Source organism: Tasmannia lanceolata, unplaced genomic scaffold (assembly GCF_043159265.1).
Source record: "Tasmannia lanceolata isolate RefF3 unplaced genomic scaffold, GAP_Taslan_0.1 ptg000018l, whole genome shotgun sequence".
In the NCBI taxonomy this organism is placed as follows: domain Eukaryota; kingdom Viridiplantae; phylum Streptophyta; class Magnoliopsida; order Canellales; family Winteraceae; genus Tasmannia; species Tasmannia lanceolata.
Window position 1 is genome coordinate 57,986,332 of NW_027518695.1, and position 21,028 is coordinate 58,007,359.

The 21,028-nt window shown below is 41.7% G+C and overlaps 1 protein-coding gene across 1 annotated transcript; it reads left to right on the forward strand.

The window, feature by feature from the left end:
* The first annotated feature begins 337 nt into the window (after positions 1-337).
* LOC143850524 (uncharacterized) lies at positions 338-769 on the forward strand. Its single transcript, XM_077359767.1, has one exon. The coding sequence runs from the start codon at positions 338-340 to the stop codon at positions 767-769; it is 432 nt and encodes a 143-aa protein (XP_077215882.1).
* Positions 770-21,028: the final 20,259 nt, after the last annotated feature.

A 21,028-nucleotide genomic window follows, 5' to 3' on the forward strand; every position in this document is an offset into this window, starting at 1 on the left:
GCTGGCAGACTTCGTGGCTGAATGCACCATCCCTCAGTAGAGCACCGAATCCGACACTGTCCTAACCCCGGTTGCGGAGAAGGTAACCACAAGTGGGGAACGAACAGAAGCGGAGACTGAACAAGTAAGAACAGAAATTGTCCCCGTACCGGCAGAGCAGGATCCATCGACCATCGAACCACTCTGGGAAGTGTACGTGGACGGATCTTCGAACAAGGGTGGTTGTGGAGCCGGTTTGATTCTTACCGGGCCTGACAACTTCGCTCTGGATTACGCCTTGAGGTTCGGATTCCGTGCATCCAACAATGAGGCAGAATATGAGGCCCTCCTCGCCGGAATGAACCTAGCAGTCCAGACCAACGCTCAAAGACTGAAGGCGTACTGCGACTCTCAGCTGGTTGCAAACCAGATCCAAGGAGTCTATGAGGCCCGCGATGAGCACATGATTAAATATCTCTCCAAGGTCCTCCAGTTGGCTAGTAAGTTCAAAGACTTTGAGGTCGTCAGGATTCCTAGAACGGAAAATGCAAAGGCGGATGTGCTATCTAAGCTGGCAGCATCCGGTTACACCACTCTAGGAAGTATATGTATGGAGTTTCTGCAAAAATCTAGTATCGAGAATGAGGCCGTCGAGGTAATGCAGGTCGAGCGCGAGCCGTGCTGGATGGACGAAATCATCGAGTACCTGCGTAGCGGGAAGCTTCCCAAAGCGAAGAAGGAAGCCCACAAAGTAGTACAGAGAGCAGCCCGATTTTCCCTCGATGGTTAGAGCCTGTACAATAGGTCGTACACACTCCCATACCTAAAGTGCCTCCGGCCAAGCAACACCGCATACGCCCTACAAGAGACGCACAAAGGGATTTGTGGGGAACACTTAGGGGGCAAGGCCCTGACAATCAAAGTGCTGCTGAGAGGCCTGTACTGGCCAACCTTAAGGCAAGATGATCTGGACCTGGTCAAGAAGTACGAGAGATGCCAGAAGTTCTCTCCCACCATCCACCAACCTACTGTATCCATGGCCCCGACCATCAGCCCACTCCCTTTCGCAATATGGGGGATGGACATCTTGGGCCCCTTTCCACCAGCCTCCGGAAGACGCGAGTTCGTCGTGGTGGCCATTGACTATTTTACCAAGTGGGTGGAGGCCGAACCTCTGGCTCAGACACAGAGCAAAACGTACAGACCTTCTTCTGGAAGTCGGTCATTTGCAGATTCGAGATACCCCGCGTCTTGATAACGGACAACGGCCGACAATTCGACTGCCGAAACTTTCAAAAATTCTGCTCTGACCTGAAGATCGAACAGAGATTTACTTCAGTAGCGCACCCTCAGACGAATGGACAGACAGAAGTGACGAACATAATTCTGCTTCAGGGAATCAAAAAGAGGCTGGACGAAAAGGCTGGCTGATGGGCAGACGAACTTTATCATGTCCTATGGGAGTATCGTACCACCCCTCGCACATCAACGGGGGAATCACCATTTAACTTGTCCTTTGGGACGGAGGCCGTAATACCCGTCGATGTGGGCTCCCCATCTCCCAGAGTCACCAACTTCAATGAACAGTTCAATGGAGATGGGCTCCGCGCAAATCTCGACTTACTGGAAGAAGCCCGGGAAGAGTCCCGAATCAGGGTCGCCGCTTACAAGCAGAAAGTGTCCAACTATCATGATTTGAAGATACGCCCTAGAGAATTCGGAGCAGGGGATCTAGTCCTAAGGAAAGCTGCTATCTCCCAACCGAAGAAGGTCAAAAAACTCTCCCCGACCTGGGAGGGGCCGTACCGAGTGAGAGAGGTGATTCGCCCGGGAAGTTATAAGCTGGAAACTCTTGGGGATCACCTGCTACCCCATGCCTGGAATTCAAAGAACCTCCGAAAATACTATCAATAGACGGCCACTTGGCATAAAAGCGAATGCAGTTGTAAGCGCTCGAATATGAATGATAAAGAGGATACTGTTTCTTTGTAAATCTCCGAGCAAACCATCTTGGAAACCCAATTCACTAAAACTTGGGTACTCGCTGCTTGGTTCGTCCCAGCCCGCCTCCACGAAGACCGGGAGCGCACTCCTAGTTAGGAGCGGGCCCGACAGAAAAACCAAACCATCTTGGAAACCCAGTTCACTAAAACTTGGGTACTCACTGCTTGGTTCGTCCCAGCCCACCTCCACGAAGATCAGGAGCGCACTCCTGGTCAGGAGCGGGCCCGGACAGAAAAACCAAACCATCTTGGAAACCCAGTTCACTAAAACTTGGGTACTCGCTGCTTGGTTCGTCCCAGCCCGCCTCGACGAAGACCGGGAGCGCACTCCAGGTCAGGAACGGGCCCGGACAGAAAAACTAAACCATCTTGGAAACCGAATTCACTAAAACTTGGGTACTCGCTTCTTGGTTCGTCCCAGCCTGCCTCCACGAAGACCGGGAGCGTACTCCTGGTCAGGAACGGGCCCAGACAGAAAAACCAAACCATCTTGGAAACCCAGTTCACTAAAACTTGGGTACTCGTTGCTTGGTTCGTCCCAGCCCGCCTCCATGAAGACCGGGAGCACACTCCTAGTCAAGAACGGGCCCGGACAGAAAAACTAAACCATCTTAGAAACACAGTTCACTAAAACTTGGGTACTCGCTGGTTAGTTCACCTCGGTTCGCCTCTACAAAAACCCGGGTCAACTGAAGCTTGAATGTCTGCCCGGAGTATTTTTGGCCCACAGTATTAGAATCAAGCAGTATTAGCCAGAGGCAGACATAAGTGGACAGTGGACACCGAAATGTAATTTCTATTCATGAAAAAGTAGGGCCTCGAAGGGCCATTACAAAAAATAAGGCCTCGAAGGGCCATTACAAAAAGTAGGGTCATTACAAAAAGTAAGGCCTCCAAGGGCCATTACAAAAAGAGTCAGGAAGCCGTGCCCAAGAGGGGAAATAAAGGGAGCTCAAGACACCCCGTGACTGCCACCCCGTGATGGATCTGTCCCCGGGACCTCTGCGGCAGCGGTAGTACCCTGCTCGTCGTCGCCACCCACCAGCGGATCGGGGAGGACAAGGCCGGTCAAGATCACAGCTGGGTTGGATTCCTTGACATCCTCAAGACAATAAAAAAATCCCAGTTGTAGGATTCACTGGACAAACTAATAAGTTCGTCATCTTTCTTCCGCACGGCCTCCTCGACGGCCGCTGTCTGCCTCTCCCGGGCTCTTTCCCTCTGTGCATTAAGGGCTTCGGCGGCCTTCTATTTCTGGGCGGCCATATCATCTTTGAGCCGATGTACCTCCGCATCCCTCTCTCCGATGGACCTTTGAAGCTCGGCTGCCTCCTACATCAGTTGGCCGCTCTCCTCCTCGGACTTACTGATTGCCTCAGAAAACTTCCGGCTCTTCTCCCGAAAGTCATTATAATATAGTCCGATCTGCAGGCAAGTGTTAAAAAAAAAGAGCTTGTCTCTATTCAGGAGACCCTTGGTGACGATCTCCACGGCTACCCGGTTCTCACCCAGGCCGGTGTCGCTCTTCTGAACGGCCCAGTTGGGCCGAAAAACATTATCCCCAGACTTCCCCCGGGGGGGGTGGACTCCGGTGGATGCTCCCCTTGACTTAAGACCCCGCTCCTCGGCCCTAAGCGCCGACCAGCTTCACTGAAGGCTTGCCGTTGGGGGGTGGCGTGTCCTGGGTCGGAGCAGGACTCTAGATCTCTGCGGCTTTCCTTTTCTGACCCTGCTGGGCCCTTCCAAAGGCTCCTTGCCTCACCTTCTCCAACTTGGACTGTGTCTGCATCTCTCAAATTCAACATGGACGAACAAAACCGGTCAGGAGCAAAAAAGAGGAAAAAGAGTTTACAAGCAAGACTAGCCACATACGTGCCGGGGTCGCAGTACTAATGCCAAGCCCGACATGTACCTCTTCCCCAGAGAATTCCGCACAATGAATGAGGCCCTCCCGGTGCAGCTCCTCACAGACTAGGGTGAACGTTCCCATATCCTCGCCCTTAAGGAGCGGCTTGCGGCTCAGCGCAAGTGTGTCTGGGGTGTCCCATTTTAGAGGAACTGGCCAGGGCTCGGTGGGCTCCCTGTCCTCGACATAGAAGAACCTGTTCTTCCATAGATGTATGGAGGACGGAATACCAGTGATCAATTTCACCTCAGGGCGCTGGCTAATGTAAATCCAACTCCCGTCCTTGTGCCTCTTCGGGTGCGCGCACATGCGGAACAACGGCACAGACAAACTCTTTTGAAGCCGGCCCTGGACAAGGTATATAAACCCGATCAGCGTCCTCCATGAGTTCGGCACGACTTGAGCCAGAGCCAGCCCGTAATATTGAAGGACCGCGACAATGAATGGGTGCAGAGGGAACCTGAGCCCGGCCCTCAGCGACTCGTCGTATATACAGACGTCGGAGCTGACGTTGCAAGCCCTATCTCCCTCTATCGCGGCCCTCAGCCCAAACCTTTGGGGAATACAGTACCTATTCCTAATGGCCCCCAACCTGGACTCATCAAGGATATTCTCCTCGTAAAGAGCCTGGACGTTGTACTGGGGATTGGCGTCCATCCGGGCCCTAGCTACGACCTCAACGGCCCGGCCCGGCTCGGCCTGGGAGGAATGTTGTGGACACCTCAGCGACGTCGCTACCAACGCTCGCCTCTACTCGGAAGTAACTATCCGTTGGGGGCGGAGTATTATTCAGATCCAAAATCACCGTCCCCACTATCTATGACCTCTACGCTAACGTCAGGACTCGCCATATAAGGGCTGGGAACCCTGGTCGGAATAGTTAGAGTCCTCTCCGACGAGCTAGATGCTGAACTACTAGAGGACCCGGACTCCCCCGAATCAGACCTAGAACCGGACTCGGGACTTGAGGCACTACCGGACATAAAGAACGACGAAAGAAATCAAATAGATACGCTAAAAGAAGGATGCAAGTAAGAAAGTGAAATGTGAAAAGTGAAAACCTCCTTTTATAGACCTTGGCTTGAGGCGGTTCGCATTAATAGAAGGCACGCACTTCGAGGGACCTTACATGGTGCCACGTGGTCCTCATTGATGAAGGGCTCATGTCCCAAGGCGGAGGACGTGCGTGAAATACAAAGGTGGAAAACGGTAGGTTATTAAAACTGCTTCAGCGCGGGTACCTTCGGAGTGATTGTGTCCGGTCCAAATCGGACACAAAAATCTGCCCGTCCCAAACCAGACAGAATATGGCGCATTCGCCAAACGACAAAAACCTGTCTGTCCCAAGCCAGACAGAATATGGCGCATTCGCTAAACGACAAAAATCTGCCCGGCCCAAGCCGGACAGAATATGGCGCATTTGTTAAACGACAAAAATCTACCTGGGCAAAGCCGGACAGAATATGGCGCATTCGCTACACGACAAAAATCTGCCCGTCCCAAGCCGGACAGAATATGGCGTATTCGTTAAACGACAAAAATCTACCTGGGCAAAGCCGGACAGAATATGGCGCATTCGCTACACGACAAAAATCTGCCCGTCCCAAGCCGGACAGAATATGGCGCATTCGCTAAACGGCAAAAATCTGCCCGAGCAAAGCCGGATAGAATATGGCGCATTTGCTACACGACAAAAATCTGTCTGTCCCAAGCCGGACAGAATATGGCGCATTCGCTACACGACAAAAATCTGCCCGGCCCAAGCCGGACAGAATATTGCGCATTCGCTAAATGACAAAAATCTGCCCGTCCTAAGCCGGACAGAATATGACGCATTCACTAAACGACAAAAATCTGCCCGGCCCAAGCCAGACAGAATATGGCGCATTCGCTAAACGACGAAAATCTGCCCGGCCCAAACCAGACAGAATATGACGCCTTCGCTAGACGACAAAAATCTGCCCGGCCCAAGCAGGACAGACGGCTTAGCCGGACATAATTTTCGGACAGATTTCCTAGGCCGGACAGACGGCTTAGCCGGACAGATTTTGCCGGATATATTTCCCAGGCCGGACACGGCTTAGCCGGACAGATTTTCTAGGCCGGACAGACGGCTTCGCCGGACAGATTTTCCGGACAGATTCCTAGGCCGGACAAATGGCTTAGCCGGACAGATTTCCCAGGCCGGACACACGGCTTTTCTGGACAGACTTTCCATCAAGCCATCCCGAACACTGGCTCATTCTACCATTTAAGAATACAACTCCTCACACTTCCCCAAATCACTACAATGACTTGGAGAATTAGGGGGCAACTGATGGGGTACCAAAAATAGCAACTAATGAGCTGTCGACACGTGGCCCCGGAAGGGCCCACAGCAAGCCCAACTGCTGCGCAGGGGTAATCTGGTAATTGCCTAAATAGTGGGTGAACCTAAACCCACAGAGGGTCCGACACCTGTCCTGGGGCAGGTAATCCAACCACGCCAGGTCCCCTTCTATAAAAGGCCTTTCAAGGCTCAGATCGAAGGGTAATAACTTCTAAACTACCTCTTAAAAACTCGCTCTGCACTCTTGCTCGTACTTACTTGAGTGTCGAAGGGCCTGTACGGAGTAACAACTCCGGGTTGGTCTTCTGACCTCGTTTGTTCTTGTGCAGGGCTCAGCTCCTTCACTTCAGCTCCTCGGGTCCTCAAACCCAGTTCTCACGTCAATGCCGTATCTGTTACCGATTTTAGGCCTAACAATGAAGATTGAGGAAAAACCTTACCCATCGTGGGCAGTGGTGTTTTGTATTTAATAATAGAGTAAACCCAATAGGGTGAGTACAAATGGAATTTACAGATTAATTACAACAGATAATTAAATATAACATACTTATCCTTTCCAACTATTGTTCGTTAAGGATGGGTGATGTGTATACGGAATTACTCACAGGAGTGGTGAATCTGGAGAATCCTCACAAGAGTGGTATATATCTTATCATTTCTTATCAATACTAAACCTTTTATTCATAATTAGGGATTTGCTAGGCCATTTCATGACTGACTTTTGCATGAGAGAATAACTACCTCAGCTGAATTAAATGAATAAGACAAAATCTCCTGAAAAGAGAGCCCCTGTGGCTATTCTCTCATGCAAAAGTCAGCCGCGAAATGGCTTTTCCGCAGAATTGCCTAGCAAATACCTCATAATTATTTAAGGTTAATGATATATGCACCCTTTTTATGATAATATTTTTCACTTTTTTAATTACTTTTCTGAATGGGTGTTATTTGCTTTTTGACCATTGTGAGAGCATTTAGCTACTTATTAAAAAAAGTTAAAAATTTAAAGAAGAATGCTATTTGGAGCATGCATCATTTCCTCATTTAAAACGAAAACCCAAAAGGTAATATATCTATATCTAATAGAATAAAGAGAAAGGGAGGTTTATTGTTCACCGCATACGTGGCAGCCCTCCCCTTCCTCCACAATCCGACTTGGCAGCCACCTCAGCATTCCACAGACCAATAAAGAGGAAGGGAGGTTTACTGTTCACTGCATACGTGGCAGCCCTCCCTGTCCTCCACAATCCGACTTGGCAGCCACTTCAGCATTCCACAGACCAATAAAGAGGAAGGGAGGTTTACTGTTCACTGCATACGTGGCAGCCCTCCCCGTCCTCCACAATCCGACTTGGCAGTCACCTCAGCATTCCACAGACCCTGAATTTTTTGCGATTATTTCTATCCGACCTGATTTTCGTCCATATCCTTAAAAAAGGGAACGCTCTCTCTTCTGAAATCTCTTCAATATTGATTCAATCCCATCCGTTTAAAAGAAAGCGATTAATTCTATCCTACCTGATTTTCCTCCATATGAAAAAGGGAACGGTTACGATCTCTTCTTAAATCTCTTCAGATGATGAACTTCTAACCGTTTTGCTGATGTGGACAGACCCACCTTCCGCCAACGTGGCAACCAATCCTACGTGTCACCCTAATACTAAAGATCTCTCGATGTGCTAGGTTGGACGGAGAGTTAGTGTACGAAAGGCATCGCGGAAAACTCTGCAAACAGTTGCAACCCTTTGCTTCCCTCACTAACAAGGCGTCTCTTCCCACGCGCAGGAAAATGGCCATTTGCCATTCATAAGAAGCCCAATTTCCCAATCGATTCATTATCAATTATTTTTTTTATTAAAGGCAACGTTACTCATGTCATTACTCAATCTGAAACACCTCTGTCCTTTCCATTTATCACATCTTCAACAATGCTAAGTCTAGAATGTCATTTTCCTTTTTTCTCATCGCGTCCTGTGACGTTTTCACCCCCTAACTGTCTTGATATTCAAACCCAAACCCCTTCAACCGCCATGGAGATCAACATTTAACCCCGCTCTCTCTCTCTCTCTCTCTCTCTCTCTCTCTCTTTGAACAGAGCAGAAGAGAACGAGAATATATGAGCCATTACGCATCTTTCCTGTAGCCCCATCCATACTGTGCCTGGCGTAGTTTCACGTATGGCAGCTCTATTCATGGAGGGCGTATCTAAGGGTTGGTTCTGTATCTCTGACGCCTCGGATAGGGTCATGATATCCCTTTTCTGGTTATTTTTTTATTTGGGTACTGGTCAATTCTATTTTGAAATTTTGGAATTTGGATTGATAGACACAGCCTTCATGTTCTCGTTTTCTTTTATGAGGAACAATCAATGGAATTTATGCGGGTAACTATTAACATGTTCCGAGTTGTGTTTTTTGTGATTTTCTGTTCCGAGTTACATGTATTACTCTGAACATGTTGCAGAGAAACGGAGTCTCCCTCAAAAGGCAGAGAGTTGCAAAACAAAAAATTTCAAATTACAGGACAAGATTTCGATTATAATCAATTAGAATTAGAATACCTTGCTTAGAAAGGTTAATTGAATATTTTAATCCTAATCAACAAGAATACCATGCTTTGAAAGGTTAATTTTTATGGGTACCACTTTGCTTCGTGGGAGGAAAATCACAGGTTTGAGTTTCTCTCATTTGTTTGGGTGCACTACATGCCCCTTATTTTATTTTATTTTATTTTATTTGTTTTTCTGCATTGATTTTAATCTATCATCATGTCATGATTTCTGTTGCATATGGGTGCATAATTTGGCATTTATCCATGCAAGTAAACACAGCTATCTATATTTCCTGTTGGCCATGAGATCTTTCTTCATGTTGTGTGGCTGGTGGTCGGTATGAGTTTTGAGGGAGGAGGATTTGAGCTTTGGCTCTTTCCATGTTATTGAGAGAAATATAGTTTTTATTTGCTCTTAGATGTCTTCATCACCGAATGTTGTTAATACTTAGAAGTAGTACATCAAGATGGCACTGAAGGTTGATGCCCATAAATTTTTTAATGTGGTGGAACTGACTATGCTAATGTTTTCTGGCCCATGTTGTTGAGTATAATCTGACCATTCACATTCTCTGTCCCAACTGCATTAAATTCCTTCATGTATCTTTTGAATAGTTCATCATTTTTGCAACCACTTTAGTACGTGTGTTTTGTATGCAACCTGATAATGTGCAATAGTTATTGTTCAGTACCTATGTTGGATGCCACCTTTATAGGATTTCAAGGTGGTGCCCGATACATTACCTTCTTTAGAGTTAAGATGGTACATTTTAAAGCATATTTTCTTTGTTGCTCTGTGCATCGCACAGGGTGTCCCACTAGTATATAATAAAGAGGAAGGGAGGTTTACTGTTCACCACTGAGGTGGCAGCCCTCCCCTTCCTCCCTCACACCTTCGTGGAGATTTATTTCCTACGTGTCATAGAGAATTAAATATTCTAAAAACAAACAAATTCCAATATGCATAAAACTCTTTCCTGTTATTTGCAAGTCCTTCCGTTATCTACACGTTGCCACATTCCGATTAATTGCTAAAATATATGCGCATTGAAAACGACAGACTCCTAAACGGTTAGGTTTCCCATCCTATAAAAAAGCCTAGTACCCCTCCTCTATATTCGTTTTTTTTTTATCTAACCCATTCATCTCTCTCTCACCTCTTCCTTAAACGATTAGGTTTCGGATCCAAATAAAAATCCTAATATCCCTCCTCTACGTGAATTTGCTATAAATAATATTTTAAAAAATGATAGAAATTGCAAGAATCACTTTGGTATGTTGAAAAGTCGGAATTCCAAAAGTGGAAACCAACGATGATGGTGAGTGCATACATTCTAGCATGATATATATGCTATGCAATCTCTGAAATCCACAGCCTTTGATTTAATATCTTTCTTTAGATTTTTCTTCTGGTAACCCTCTTGGGTTTTGATTTTTCTTTACTATTTAGTGTTTCATTTTCCCCCTTTCCAAACACCACTATAGTTTTATTCCCCAAATCTCTTTCTTAAAGATACCCTTTCTTTGTTTCTTTTGCAGGATTTGTTGCTGCACGTCATGAGTTAGATAAAAGGAAAAAGGTAAGATTTTTATTATTTATTCAAACTTTCAGCCAAAAAGTTGCCTCCATTTTATTTTTTTTAATCGCTGAGCTTTGTTAGTTTCTTTGATGGAGTGAACAACCCAACTTCCAATTTTGTGAGAAATTTTATTTTTTAATTTAAGTTTCTGCAAAAAATCCAACACCAACTTTTTATGGATTTTGGGGTTTTGTCGTCCTTTAAGTAATTATAAATTGAAGGTCCTGTTTGGATTGCAAGGTCAACATTTTTTATGGAATTTTTTATGAGTCTTTTCCTTTCCATGATTTAGAGGATTAACTTAAAGTGATGGTATTATAAATTGAAGGTCCCTTATGAATAGGATTGTTTGAATTTGTGTCTTTTTATATGAAAAAACGTACCAAATTTTACTAATATTTTCCTCTTCAAACTTTTGCAGAAATTGCCTCCATTCAAACATAGCCTTGATAGAGTTATTCATCCCTTCTTAGGTATCGACACCAAAACCAAGATGAATGCGGGCTAACCATCAATGGCTTTGTTTTGGGATTAGTACTTACCAGTCATTTTGTAGTCTGTGTATTTGCCTAGCACTGTAGTGCCTACCACGAGTGATGAACAAATGGAAAATGGCCATTATGGTGAAATTGGGTCTTCTATTTTGGAATGATACCACATTGAGATTTATTTATTGGATAAAATGAAATGCTATAATTCTTTTTTTTAAGAAAAAAATATAATTCTATGGCAGATGAGCACATAATTTCTTTTGCAAGTTTATTTCCTTCCGATTGTGGATATCAGATGGATTATGAAGATGATTTCGGCCAATGGGGAGGGATTTCAAAGCAAATAGTCTTTTTTAGTTATTCATTTTGCCATGGGGTAAGTATTTTAGTTTCTATCATGTTGAATAGATTTATATATTATTTTTGTCTCCTATATTTTGAACTTTTTTTGGCCATTTTCTTAAATTATTATTTTCTTCTACTCTATGTTTTGTATTTGGGTATGGTTATGTGTTTCTTATAAAATTGATTTAGTTGTTGTGTTCAGAATGATGAGATTGTGTAAAGGAAAATCAAATATCATAGGCCATGAAAGCATCCTAAAATCGTGCCATTTAAGGAGATATTGTACTCTGCTTAGATTTGACTTTACTTTTGATGAACTTACTATTTTCTTTAGATGTACATACTTTATCAAATCCTTAAAAAGCACGATCTTAGCTAAGATCTAGGATTGTGGAATTGAAGTGGGATTAAAATCTAGGATTGTTATGCCATTGTTTATCCTAGTTTGGCACTTGACAATATTATATGGATCAATCTCATCGAGTTTTATCGCATTGAACCAAGTAAAATACAGAGTTATTGTTGATGTATCTCTCAAGATGCATTATTATATGGACCTTACTATACAAGCAGTTTAGTGAAGAATGCGAGTAATTTTGCTCCTTTTGTTTCATTCGACGGTAACTTCTCGTTTTCTTAGATGAGTATATTTTCTTTCTTTTCTTTTTTAACAATGGAATAGTGGTTTATTGTATTTTTTTTTCCAATTTTTTCATTTTATACCAAAGTTTGTGATTTGTTATTTAATGACATTCTTATTTCAAGGTTTTTTAATTTTTAGTATAGTTTCAATGCAACTTCTTCATTGTTAATTTTTCTATAACCCACAGGGAACTATTGTTTTGCTGAATCGATTTCCTAGCATTTATTCCGTACCTTTCTTTCTCCATTTTATTCATCCCGTTCATCGTGCATGGCACGATTGGTCCCACTAGTCTTATATATTATATAAGTAAAGCGGAATCCTCTAAGCCGTGGTGGTACCACGTGTCATCCCTTCTCTGTCCCGTATATTACAAAGGTTTCTAAAATGGCAATTAACGCGCAATTAGGGGCGTCTTGTCTATTACAAAACGGTTCTTTCCATTATCCTATCCTATATATATATATATATATATATATATATATAATGAGGAGGAACCCCTATTTTACTGTTCATTGAAGCTTACGTGTCAGCCTCCCCTTTCGTCTTACCTTATATATTCTACCTTATATATTCTACGTTTTTAAAAGACTTTGCTTATGTGTCAACCCCCTATTTCGTCTCACCCTGAGAGAAAAAACCTCCGCCCGGTATTTTATAGATTTTCTCTCGATATCTTCTATCTCTCTTTCTCTCTCTCTATATTTCCGTCTTACCTAGAGAGAGATAACCTTCGCGCGATATTTTCGAGATTTTCTCTCGATATTTTATTTCTCTTTCTCTTTCGATCTAGTGTTGCAAATCGTTTTTCTCCCCAAAAAAAGTTTATAATAGAAACAAATCTCCTTTACCTATATTTATTGCTATTAAATCTCTCTCTACATTGAACGTTTCCATGTTTCACTCTTCTTATTAATTAACCTCTCTCTTGAGAAATTTTGGCAACTTTCTGTAGCATATGCGATTATTTTACCCTTTATTTAAATAATTTTACGGGTCAGATTTTGATATTCCCACACCCCATTTTTAGAGCTTTTATACGGTGTGTAAGCTTCCATTGTATTTTCCAAAAAGTACTCTACATCACACCATAGGATGATCCAAACCTTCCATTTCATGGGCTACAATGTAGAAAGGTTGTGCCCCAAAATCATTTCCACAAGACGATCCTAGCCTTATGATATATCGAGGAACTGCATGTTATGGAAAATTGGAAACGTCTATAGATCGGAAGGTTAGGATCATCATGTGGAAATAATTTTTTTGGCATAACCTATTTGGGGCCATAAGATGATCCAAACCGTCCATTTGATGGGCCACAATGTAAATAGGTTGTGCCCCAAGAATTTTAGGGGTGGGATTACTTACAGAGCTATCTGATTTTTCATCCCATCAAGCTGTCTTCCACTTCAGAGTTCTCTGCTTTTTTTCATCCCATCAAGCTGTCTACTAATACATTTTCTTGCTTCATCCTTGTGGGCTCCGCTCATTTCTATATACTACGTGTAGATGCCAACATAGTCAAAACATATTTATCGTATAGGATCTCAGGGCTTAATTAAGTTGGGGCCAACAAAGCAATGGTTGGATCATCCATGTAGGATGAGATACATCCAGCCTCGTGCGATGACAGGTAGTGAATGGAAGTCTGATTTTCATTTTTCATAATGAGCTAACGAACACTCCAAATAAATAAGACACTGGTAATGTTTGTTAGGTGTGAATGGAAGATAAATTTTGCACAATGACTTACTGTAAGTGCTTGAGGTATTGCATGTTAGTGATTTTGGATTTTCAAAATCATGTATTAGTGTTTTGGAAAATGTTTTATAAAAAGCGTTTGGGAAAAAGAAAATGTTTTCTTGGAAAGATTTGCTTTTACAAAAGGATGTAGAAGTGTAGTTGAAAAGATAGTCCCGTACCGGATGAGAGAAAAGAAAGAGAAGGGCTTATAAAGCACTACACTTTTCTATTACTTGTTTGATTGCACATTGGGTTGAACCCATGGTTGGACCCGCGGGACGGTGCAACGCACCGTTCGCACACGCGCGCGCGGCGTGGGCAATGGGCTATAGGGCGCATAGTGGCGCTTTATTGGCACTTTTTTACAAAAGGATGTAGAAAGTTCTCAAAAAGTTTAACCATTTTGAATGTTCACCCATTTCAACACCTTTTGACCCAAATATAAAGTTGTATCTTAATGCTGGCAAGACTATTTCTCAACTAGGGTATGCTAGTGTAATTGGTAGTCTTATGTATGCTATGACTTGTACTAGGCCAGACATAGCATTTCCTGTAGGTAAACTTAGTAGGTTTACCAGTAATCCTAGTTTTTCTCATTGGAATGCAGTCTATAGAGTTTTAAAATATTTAAAGAAAACTATAGACTATGGTTTATGTTATAGTGGGTATCCAACTGTAATAGAAGGATACACTGATGCTAGTTGGATAACTGAGCGTATAGACCATTTATCAACCAGTGGGTGGATTTTCACCCTTGGTGGGGGAGCAGTCTCCTGGGCCTCTAAGAAACAGACATGCATAACAACTTCAACTATGGAAGCAGAGTTTATAGCTCTGGCAGCATGCTGTAAAGAGGCGGAATTGCTTCGGAATTTGTTATTGGAAATTCCGTTATGGTCTAAACCAATGCCATCGATTTATGTCCATTGTGATAGTCAGGCCACACTATCAAGGGCATATAATCATGTTTATAATGGTAAGTCCAGACATATAGGACTTAGACATAGTACTATAAGAGAGTTACTTACTAATGGAGTAGTAACTATTGATTTTATGAGATCGAGCCAAAATTTGGCGGATCCATTCACTAAAGCTCTTGCGAGAGATCTGGTGTGTAAAACATCATTAGGGATGGGGTTAAAGCCATTAACCAATAGTCACCAATGATGGAACCTCAACTCAACACTTGAATAAACATCAAGTCTTGAGTTCAATGAGTCCAAATACATCATATGGAGTGATTGCAAGCACTATAATCTGTATTATTTGCCATCCCAAGGTAAAGTGCTTGGTACCTGTAATGTTTAAAAGGAGAAGGCTGAGTATTTAAACTCTTAATAGGCTTATAACATAGTGTTGGAGTGTTTTAGTTATAGGGGCACTCTTGATAAGCCTACCTATGTGAGTGTGGGAGTGGTGCCGCTTCCTATGAGACCTGGCTAGTCTCTAGAGCGCTCATGAAACCACGATATAGACACAAGGCCAGTACATGTGTCGGTTTTAGAAATTGCCCAAAGAGGTGAAATCTTATGTGTGAGACGTATCCGGTTAACCAAATAGAATAGCTAGTTCAAAGATACATCTACTATGCAATTCTGGTTAACTTTGATGTGTCCTCACTAAGTGAAGGTTCAAATCGAGAGATACCTTCATTTATGCATAAGATTTCCAAGCCTGATGAGAAAATTTTCTTTGATTTTGAAAATGGTGGGGGATTGTTAGTGATTTTGGATTTTCAAAATCATGTATTAGTGTTTTGGAAAATGTTTTATAAAAGTGTAGTTGAAAAGATAGTCCTGTACCGGATGAGAGAAAAGAAAGAGAAGGGCTTATAAAGCACTACACTTTTCTATTACTTGTTTGATTGCACATTGGGTTGAACCCATGGTTGGACTTCGCACACACGCGCGTACGACGTGGGCAATGGGCTGTAGGGCACATAGTGGCGCTTTATTGGCGCTTTTTTAGGCGCACTTTGCACTTCGCACGTACGCAAAGGAGCGATTGGAGCCTTTAATTTTTCTAGATTTGATCTGCACCGTTGGATCAAGATGAAGGTGGACCGGTTGGATGGGTGTGGGCCAAATGGTTCGTAGGCCCATCAAGCCGACCGGTTGGGTTGGGCTTCGGTTCGGGCCTAACGGTTGGCCCAACGGGCCCATAACTCCAACGGTCAAAGGGTGTGATCAAATGGGTTGTGTCCCTTCCCCCAACGGTCAAGTGCCAAGGGGGTGCGATCCACACAATAGATGGTTGATCTAACGATGACTGGGTTGGAGAGAGGTTTTACTCAAACCAACAGTCACATCTAGGATCGATCAGGACCGTTCAATATCAATGGGTGCGATCTAACGGTCAGATTTCAAACATTCTGGAAAGGTGCCCTGTAGAGGTGTTTTTCACACTGAAAAGACACCAGGTGGTCTACAAAATGTGCAGAATTCGGTCATTTCATATAGAAAAACGAATTGGAAATTCTGACAGACTTTACACTCTCTTCTACACTCCTACAAAATCCCCAAGTATTTCTACATACTGTTTTTCTTTTGTTTACTGTTCTAGATACTGTTTTTTCTGCAGAAACATTATATAGAAATTTCTCTAAGGCTTGAACTTTCGGAAGGGCATTTCGGGTTTGATTCCGCTAGTGCTACGCGTCATCAAACATTAGTAGGGCTTCCCTACTAGGCTTCATTGTATCTTGGAGGCAATTCGCGGATCCCCTTTGCACACTACTAGTGGGGGCGAATCTTGTCTTAAGGAAAGTGATATCACGCCTTGAAGCAACAAGTTTCTGTTTTCTATCAACAACAGTACCCTCAATTATTCAACAATCTTAAGACAAGATTTTCTACTATTGTTTCAATGGCACTTTATTCGGTTCGTCAAATGACCCAAGACTTTGTCAAACTCGAACGTTTCGACAAAGGAAATTTCAAGCGCTGGCAGAAGAAGTTGCACTTCATTTTGACATCACTCAAAGTTGTCCGGGTTCTCACTACTCTAAAGCCGTCAGCAAATGAAAATGAAACTTTGGCGGAGGCTCGTGCAAGGATGAAGTGGGAACAGGATGACTACATTTGCAAAGGGCACATCCTAAATGCTATGTCAGATACACTATTTGACATTTATCAAGGCATGGGATCAGCAAGTGAAATCTGGAATGCATTTGAAGCCAAATACTTGGCGGAAGATGCTAGTAGCAAGAAATTCACTGTGAGTCAATTTTTAAATTTTAAAATGGTAGATGATAAGTCTGTTATTGATCAATTACATGGAATACAACATGCAATTAGTCAAATTCATTTGCAAGGCATCCTTCTTGATGATTCCTTCATTGTCCCTTCAATTATTGACAAACTTCCACCAACTTGGAAAGACTTTAGAAAAAGTCTAAAACACAAGAAAGAGGAAATGTCTATTGAAGACTTGGCTCAATGCCTCAGGATTGAAGAAGAGTCAAGAATCAGAGACAAGAAAGAAAATGAAACTGTATCCTCTAAGATCCATTTGGTGGAAAATGTCAAGAATTCAAACCAACAAGGAAAAGGCAATTGGAAGAGAAACAAACACCCTGAAAAGAAGACTAATAAGAATAAGAAAAGAAAGGGTGCTTGTTTCAACTGTGGCAAACCAGGCCATTACAAGAGTGAGTGCCGACTTCTTAAGGATAAGAAGTCGGGTGCACCAACAGACAAAGAAAAGTTTGTCGCCATGATTTCAGAGGCAAATATGCTTGAAGATGGCAATGATTGGTGGATTGACTCTGGTGCGACGATGCATGTCTGTAAAGACAGGAACCTGTTTTCAACTTATGAAACAGTTGAAGATGGAAGCGTGTTATGCATGGGAAATTCGTGGACAACAGAAGTCAAAGGGAAGGGCAAGGTGGAACTTGAGTTCACATCCGGCAAGCGACTCACTCTAACCGATGTCTACCATGTATCAGAAGTTAGAAAGAACTTAGTGTCTGGAAGCATTCTCAACAAGAATGGCTTCAAACTTGTATTTGAATCTGAAAAGTTCATTCTTTCTAAGTGGGGTACTTTTGTTGGGAAGGGATATATGTATGAAGGGATGTTCAAACTTAATATCAATAAAGTGAATGTCTTTGCTTATGTTTTGGATTCTTCTTTATCTTTATGGCATAATCGTTTAGGACATGTAAATACTAGGAAAATGAATGATATGGTTAAGTTAACCTTAATTCCTAAATATGAAAATGACTTAGTAGATAGATGTAAAACATGCATGCAAACCAAGATAATCACTAAGTCATTTCCTAAAGTAGATAGAACTTCTAACTTGTTAGATTTAATTCATAGTGATGTATGTGACATTCATAGTGTTCCCACAAAGGGAGGTAAAAAGTACTTTGTTACATTTATTGATGATTATTCTAAGTACTGTTATGTTTATCTACTTAGTCATAAAGATGAGGTTTTAGAAAAATTTAAGATTTATAAAACTGAAGTCGAAAGCTAATGTATAACAAGCATTAAATGTCTCAGATCAGATAGAGGTGGTGAATATCACTTTCCTCATTTCTGTGAATCAGTAGGCATAGTCCATAAAACTTCTGCCCCTTATACACCACAACAAAATGGTGTAGCAGAAAGGAAGAATATGACACTTACTGAAATGATTAATGCTATGCTTGTTAATTCTGGTTTAAATAAGAGTTTTTGGGGTGAAGCCTTACTTACGGCTTGTCACATTTTGAATAGGGTACCTAGTAAGAAATCTAATATAACCCCTTATGAATTGTGGAAGAAAAAAAAAACCAAACTTAAGTTACCTTAAAGTTTGGGGTTGTAGATCTATAGTTAAAGTCCCTAAACTTAAGTTAAGAAAATTAGGTGAAAAGGGTATTGAGTGTATCTTTTTGGGATATGCTAGTCACAGTAAGGCCTATAGGTTCTTAGTTATAGAACCTAATGATTTCATAGATGTCAATACCATAATTGAGTCTAGAGATGCTTTTTTCTATGAAAATAGGTTCACTTCAATTCCTAAAGAAATTGAACTTACAACTTCTGTAGATCATCCTTTAGAATCACAAACAGAAGTTGGTGAACCTAGTGTACAACCTAGTAAAATAAGAAGATGTTCAAGAGATAGAAGGGATAGGAGTTTTGGCCCTGACTTTGTAACCTACTGTGGGACCCGATCCCGCGAGAGGGGTGGGGCGCGAGCCGCCACGCTCTCTCTTGGTCTCTCGTAACCACGCGATTGGCGTGTGTGTTTTAATTATTTATTTTAATTCATCTTTTATGTGAACTTGGGATCACTAAGGCAATCCGAATTCCACACAAAAGAGACTGACAGAGTCGCCACCTAGATGTGGGATCTAGGACTCATAATTAACCAGAAATCTAGACTCGCTACCAGTTTACGAGAATGGAAGGTATGGGGAGTTATCCACCACATGCACCATTCCTGCCCGATAATCGGTCTTCGATTCCAAAAGCTAACTCTTTTAAATTTATTTTAAATGGCTCATTCAACTCTCTGTTAATATGCGAACTAAGTGACATGCATCCTATGATCTAATTTCAATGTGAATCCTAGATGTGTATCTTGATTTCTTAATTAGTTTGGATTCAATCTAAGTGAAAGTTCTCCTAAAATTCTAATTTCATGAAAAATCCTAAGTGATTTAATTAAGCATTTACAAGAAAATTAATATACAAAACCCCACAATTTGTTGTGGAGCCGACTCGCGGTTGGTATGCCATCAGACATCCAAGCTGCCTACGTACCCAAGCCTCACTGGGATCAGAGTCGACGTAGTTCGGTGCACCTAAGCTAAGCTACTTATGCCTAATTCAACTAAGACACCGACCTAGACGGGATTGACTGTTTCAACAGTTTTAGGAGAAGTTATTTAATTCAAGTTGAGAATTTTATTATCCTAGGATTTCATCTAAGATGCTATATGATTCTTATCTAAATGTAAGTTGTTCCTTAAACTAATGCAGGTTAGCCTACATCCTAGTTTACTAGGCTTGTCCTAGGAAAAGATTGGGTGACTAGTGTAACTAGACCTAGGGCACGGTTGCTATCCATAGCAAACGTACGTGATGAGGCTGGACTCCTAACTCTAGGACTCCCTAAAACCTAAGACTCCCTAAACACTAGGACACGACACAAGTGTTCCTAAGTTGGGCTCTAATGGTTCTTATGTCGGAAACCATAATCCAATGGTTCCGAAAGACTCGAGACATATCGATTCAAGTTCTTGAAGTTAATGAATTTCGGATTTCAAGGATTTTCAGTTTCTGGACACTTAAGGATTACCAATGGCTCTAGGGTTCACCAATTTTGGCCCAGAATAGCATCCAAGGAAGGGAATCTTGCGCTATTTCCTTGCGCAATTTAATACTTAAGTTATAGCACCTTATTGCCTGGCATATCTCAGGATTTCCGTGGACAGTAACCTCGGAGCCAACAACGTGCTATAGCTTAAATATTCAAATTGTCAAAGATCGAGTGCAATAGGGATAAGATTATGGATGCGCTGGCCATTTTTCCAGGGAAATCTAAAGATCCTAAGATTTCTGTTTCAATGGATTAAGGAGTTAATATGTGACAGAGATTTAAGGTTCTTTAGAGATTTTCAGATGATTTTCAATTAATTTGATTTTTAATGAATTTTATCAATTTTAAACATATGAGTGATTTTACAAGTGAAACTGTTGCAAACGAATTCGAAATGAGTTGAAACTTCTACAGAAGCAATATATGATGAGATGTAGCTTACTGGAAGATTTTTACAGATTTTTACATTAAGCTCATATTTAATTTTGATTTAACAATTAATTGATTAGATTGCAAAAATAACCCAAAAACTACTAGAAATAGGAATCTAAATTTAATGAATTTTCTACAGTAACAAGATATAAGTAAAAATAGCATGCTGTGAGATTTTCATGAATTTTAGAAACCATTTACTATCAGTTTCGGATTTTATATTTTTCAGACAAGATTATGAATTAACAATACATCCCATATGAAACAAGATCTAAATCACTTGAAAATTTTACAGCAACTAGAAATATGGAATATAAGACTACTATAAAAATTTTGTGAATTTTATCTGTGATCTGATGTCTGTAAAAATTCTCCCAAAATTTGATAATTTTCAAAGAAAGCATAAAATAATATACAAAACCAATTCCAAAAATTCTCAACAATTCATGGTAAAATGTATCAGCATTATATTATTTGCCTTCAAAATTTGATTAATTTTGGAATTTGTTTAGTATATATTTTATTTTTCTTCGTCGAAAAGATATTTTTGAAGAATTTTCTATTTTTAAAACACGATTTCCGAGAAAATTACGATTCCGGAAAACGTCCTCCAACCTTGTTCTGATGTGATGAACACAAGAAAAATTTAAAATTCCAAAAAATAGATCATCCTGAGATGACTATTTTTTCGAATTTCGTAATTACTCTG

Bases quoted from the DNA above. Each gene is read 5' to 3' on its own strand.
- LOC143850524 (XM_077359767.1), top strand. From the start codon at position 338: ATGAACCTAGCAGTCCAGACCAACGCTCAAAGACTGAAGGCGTACTGC.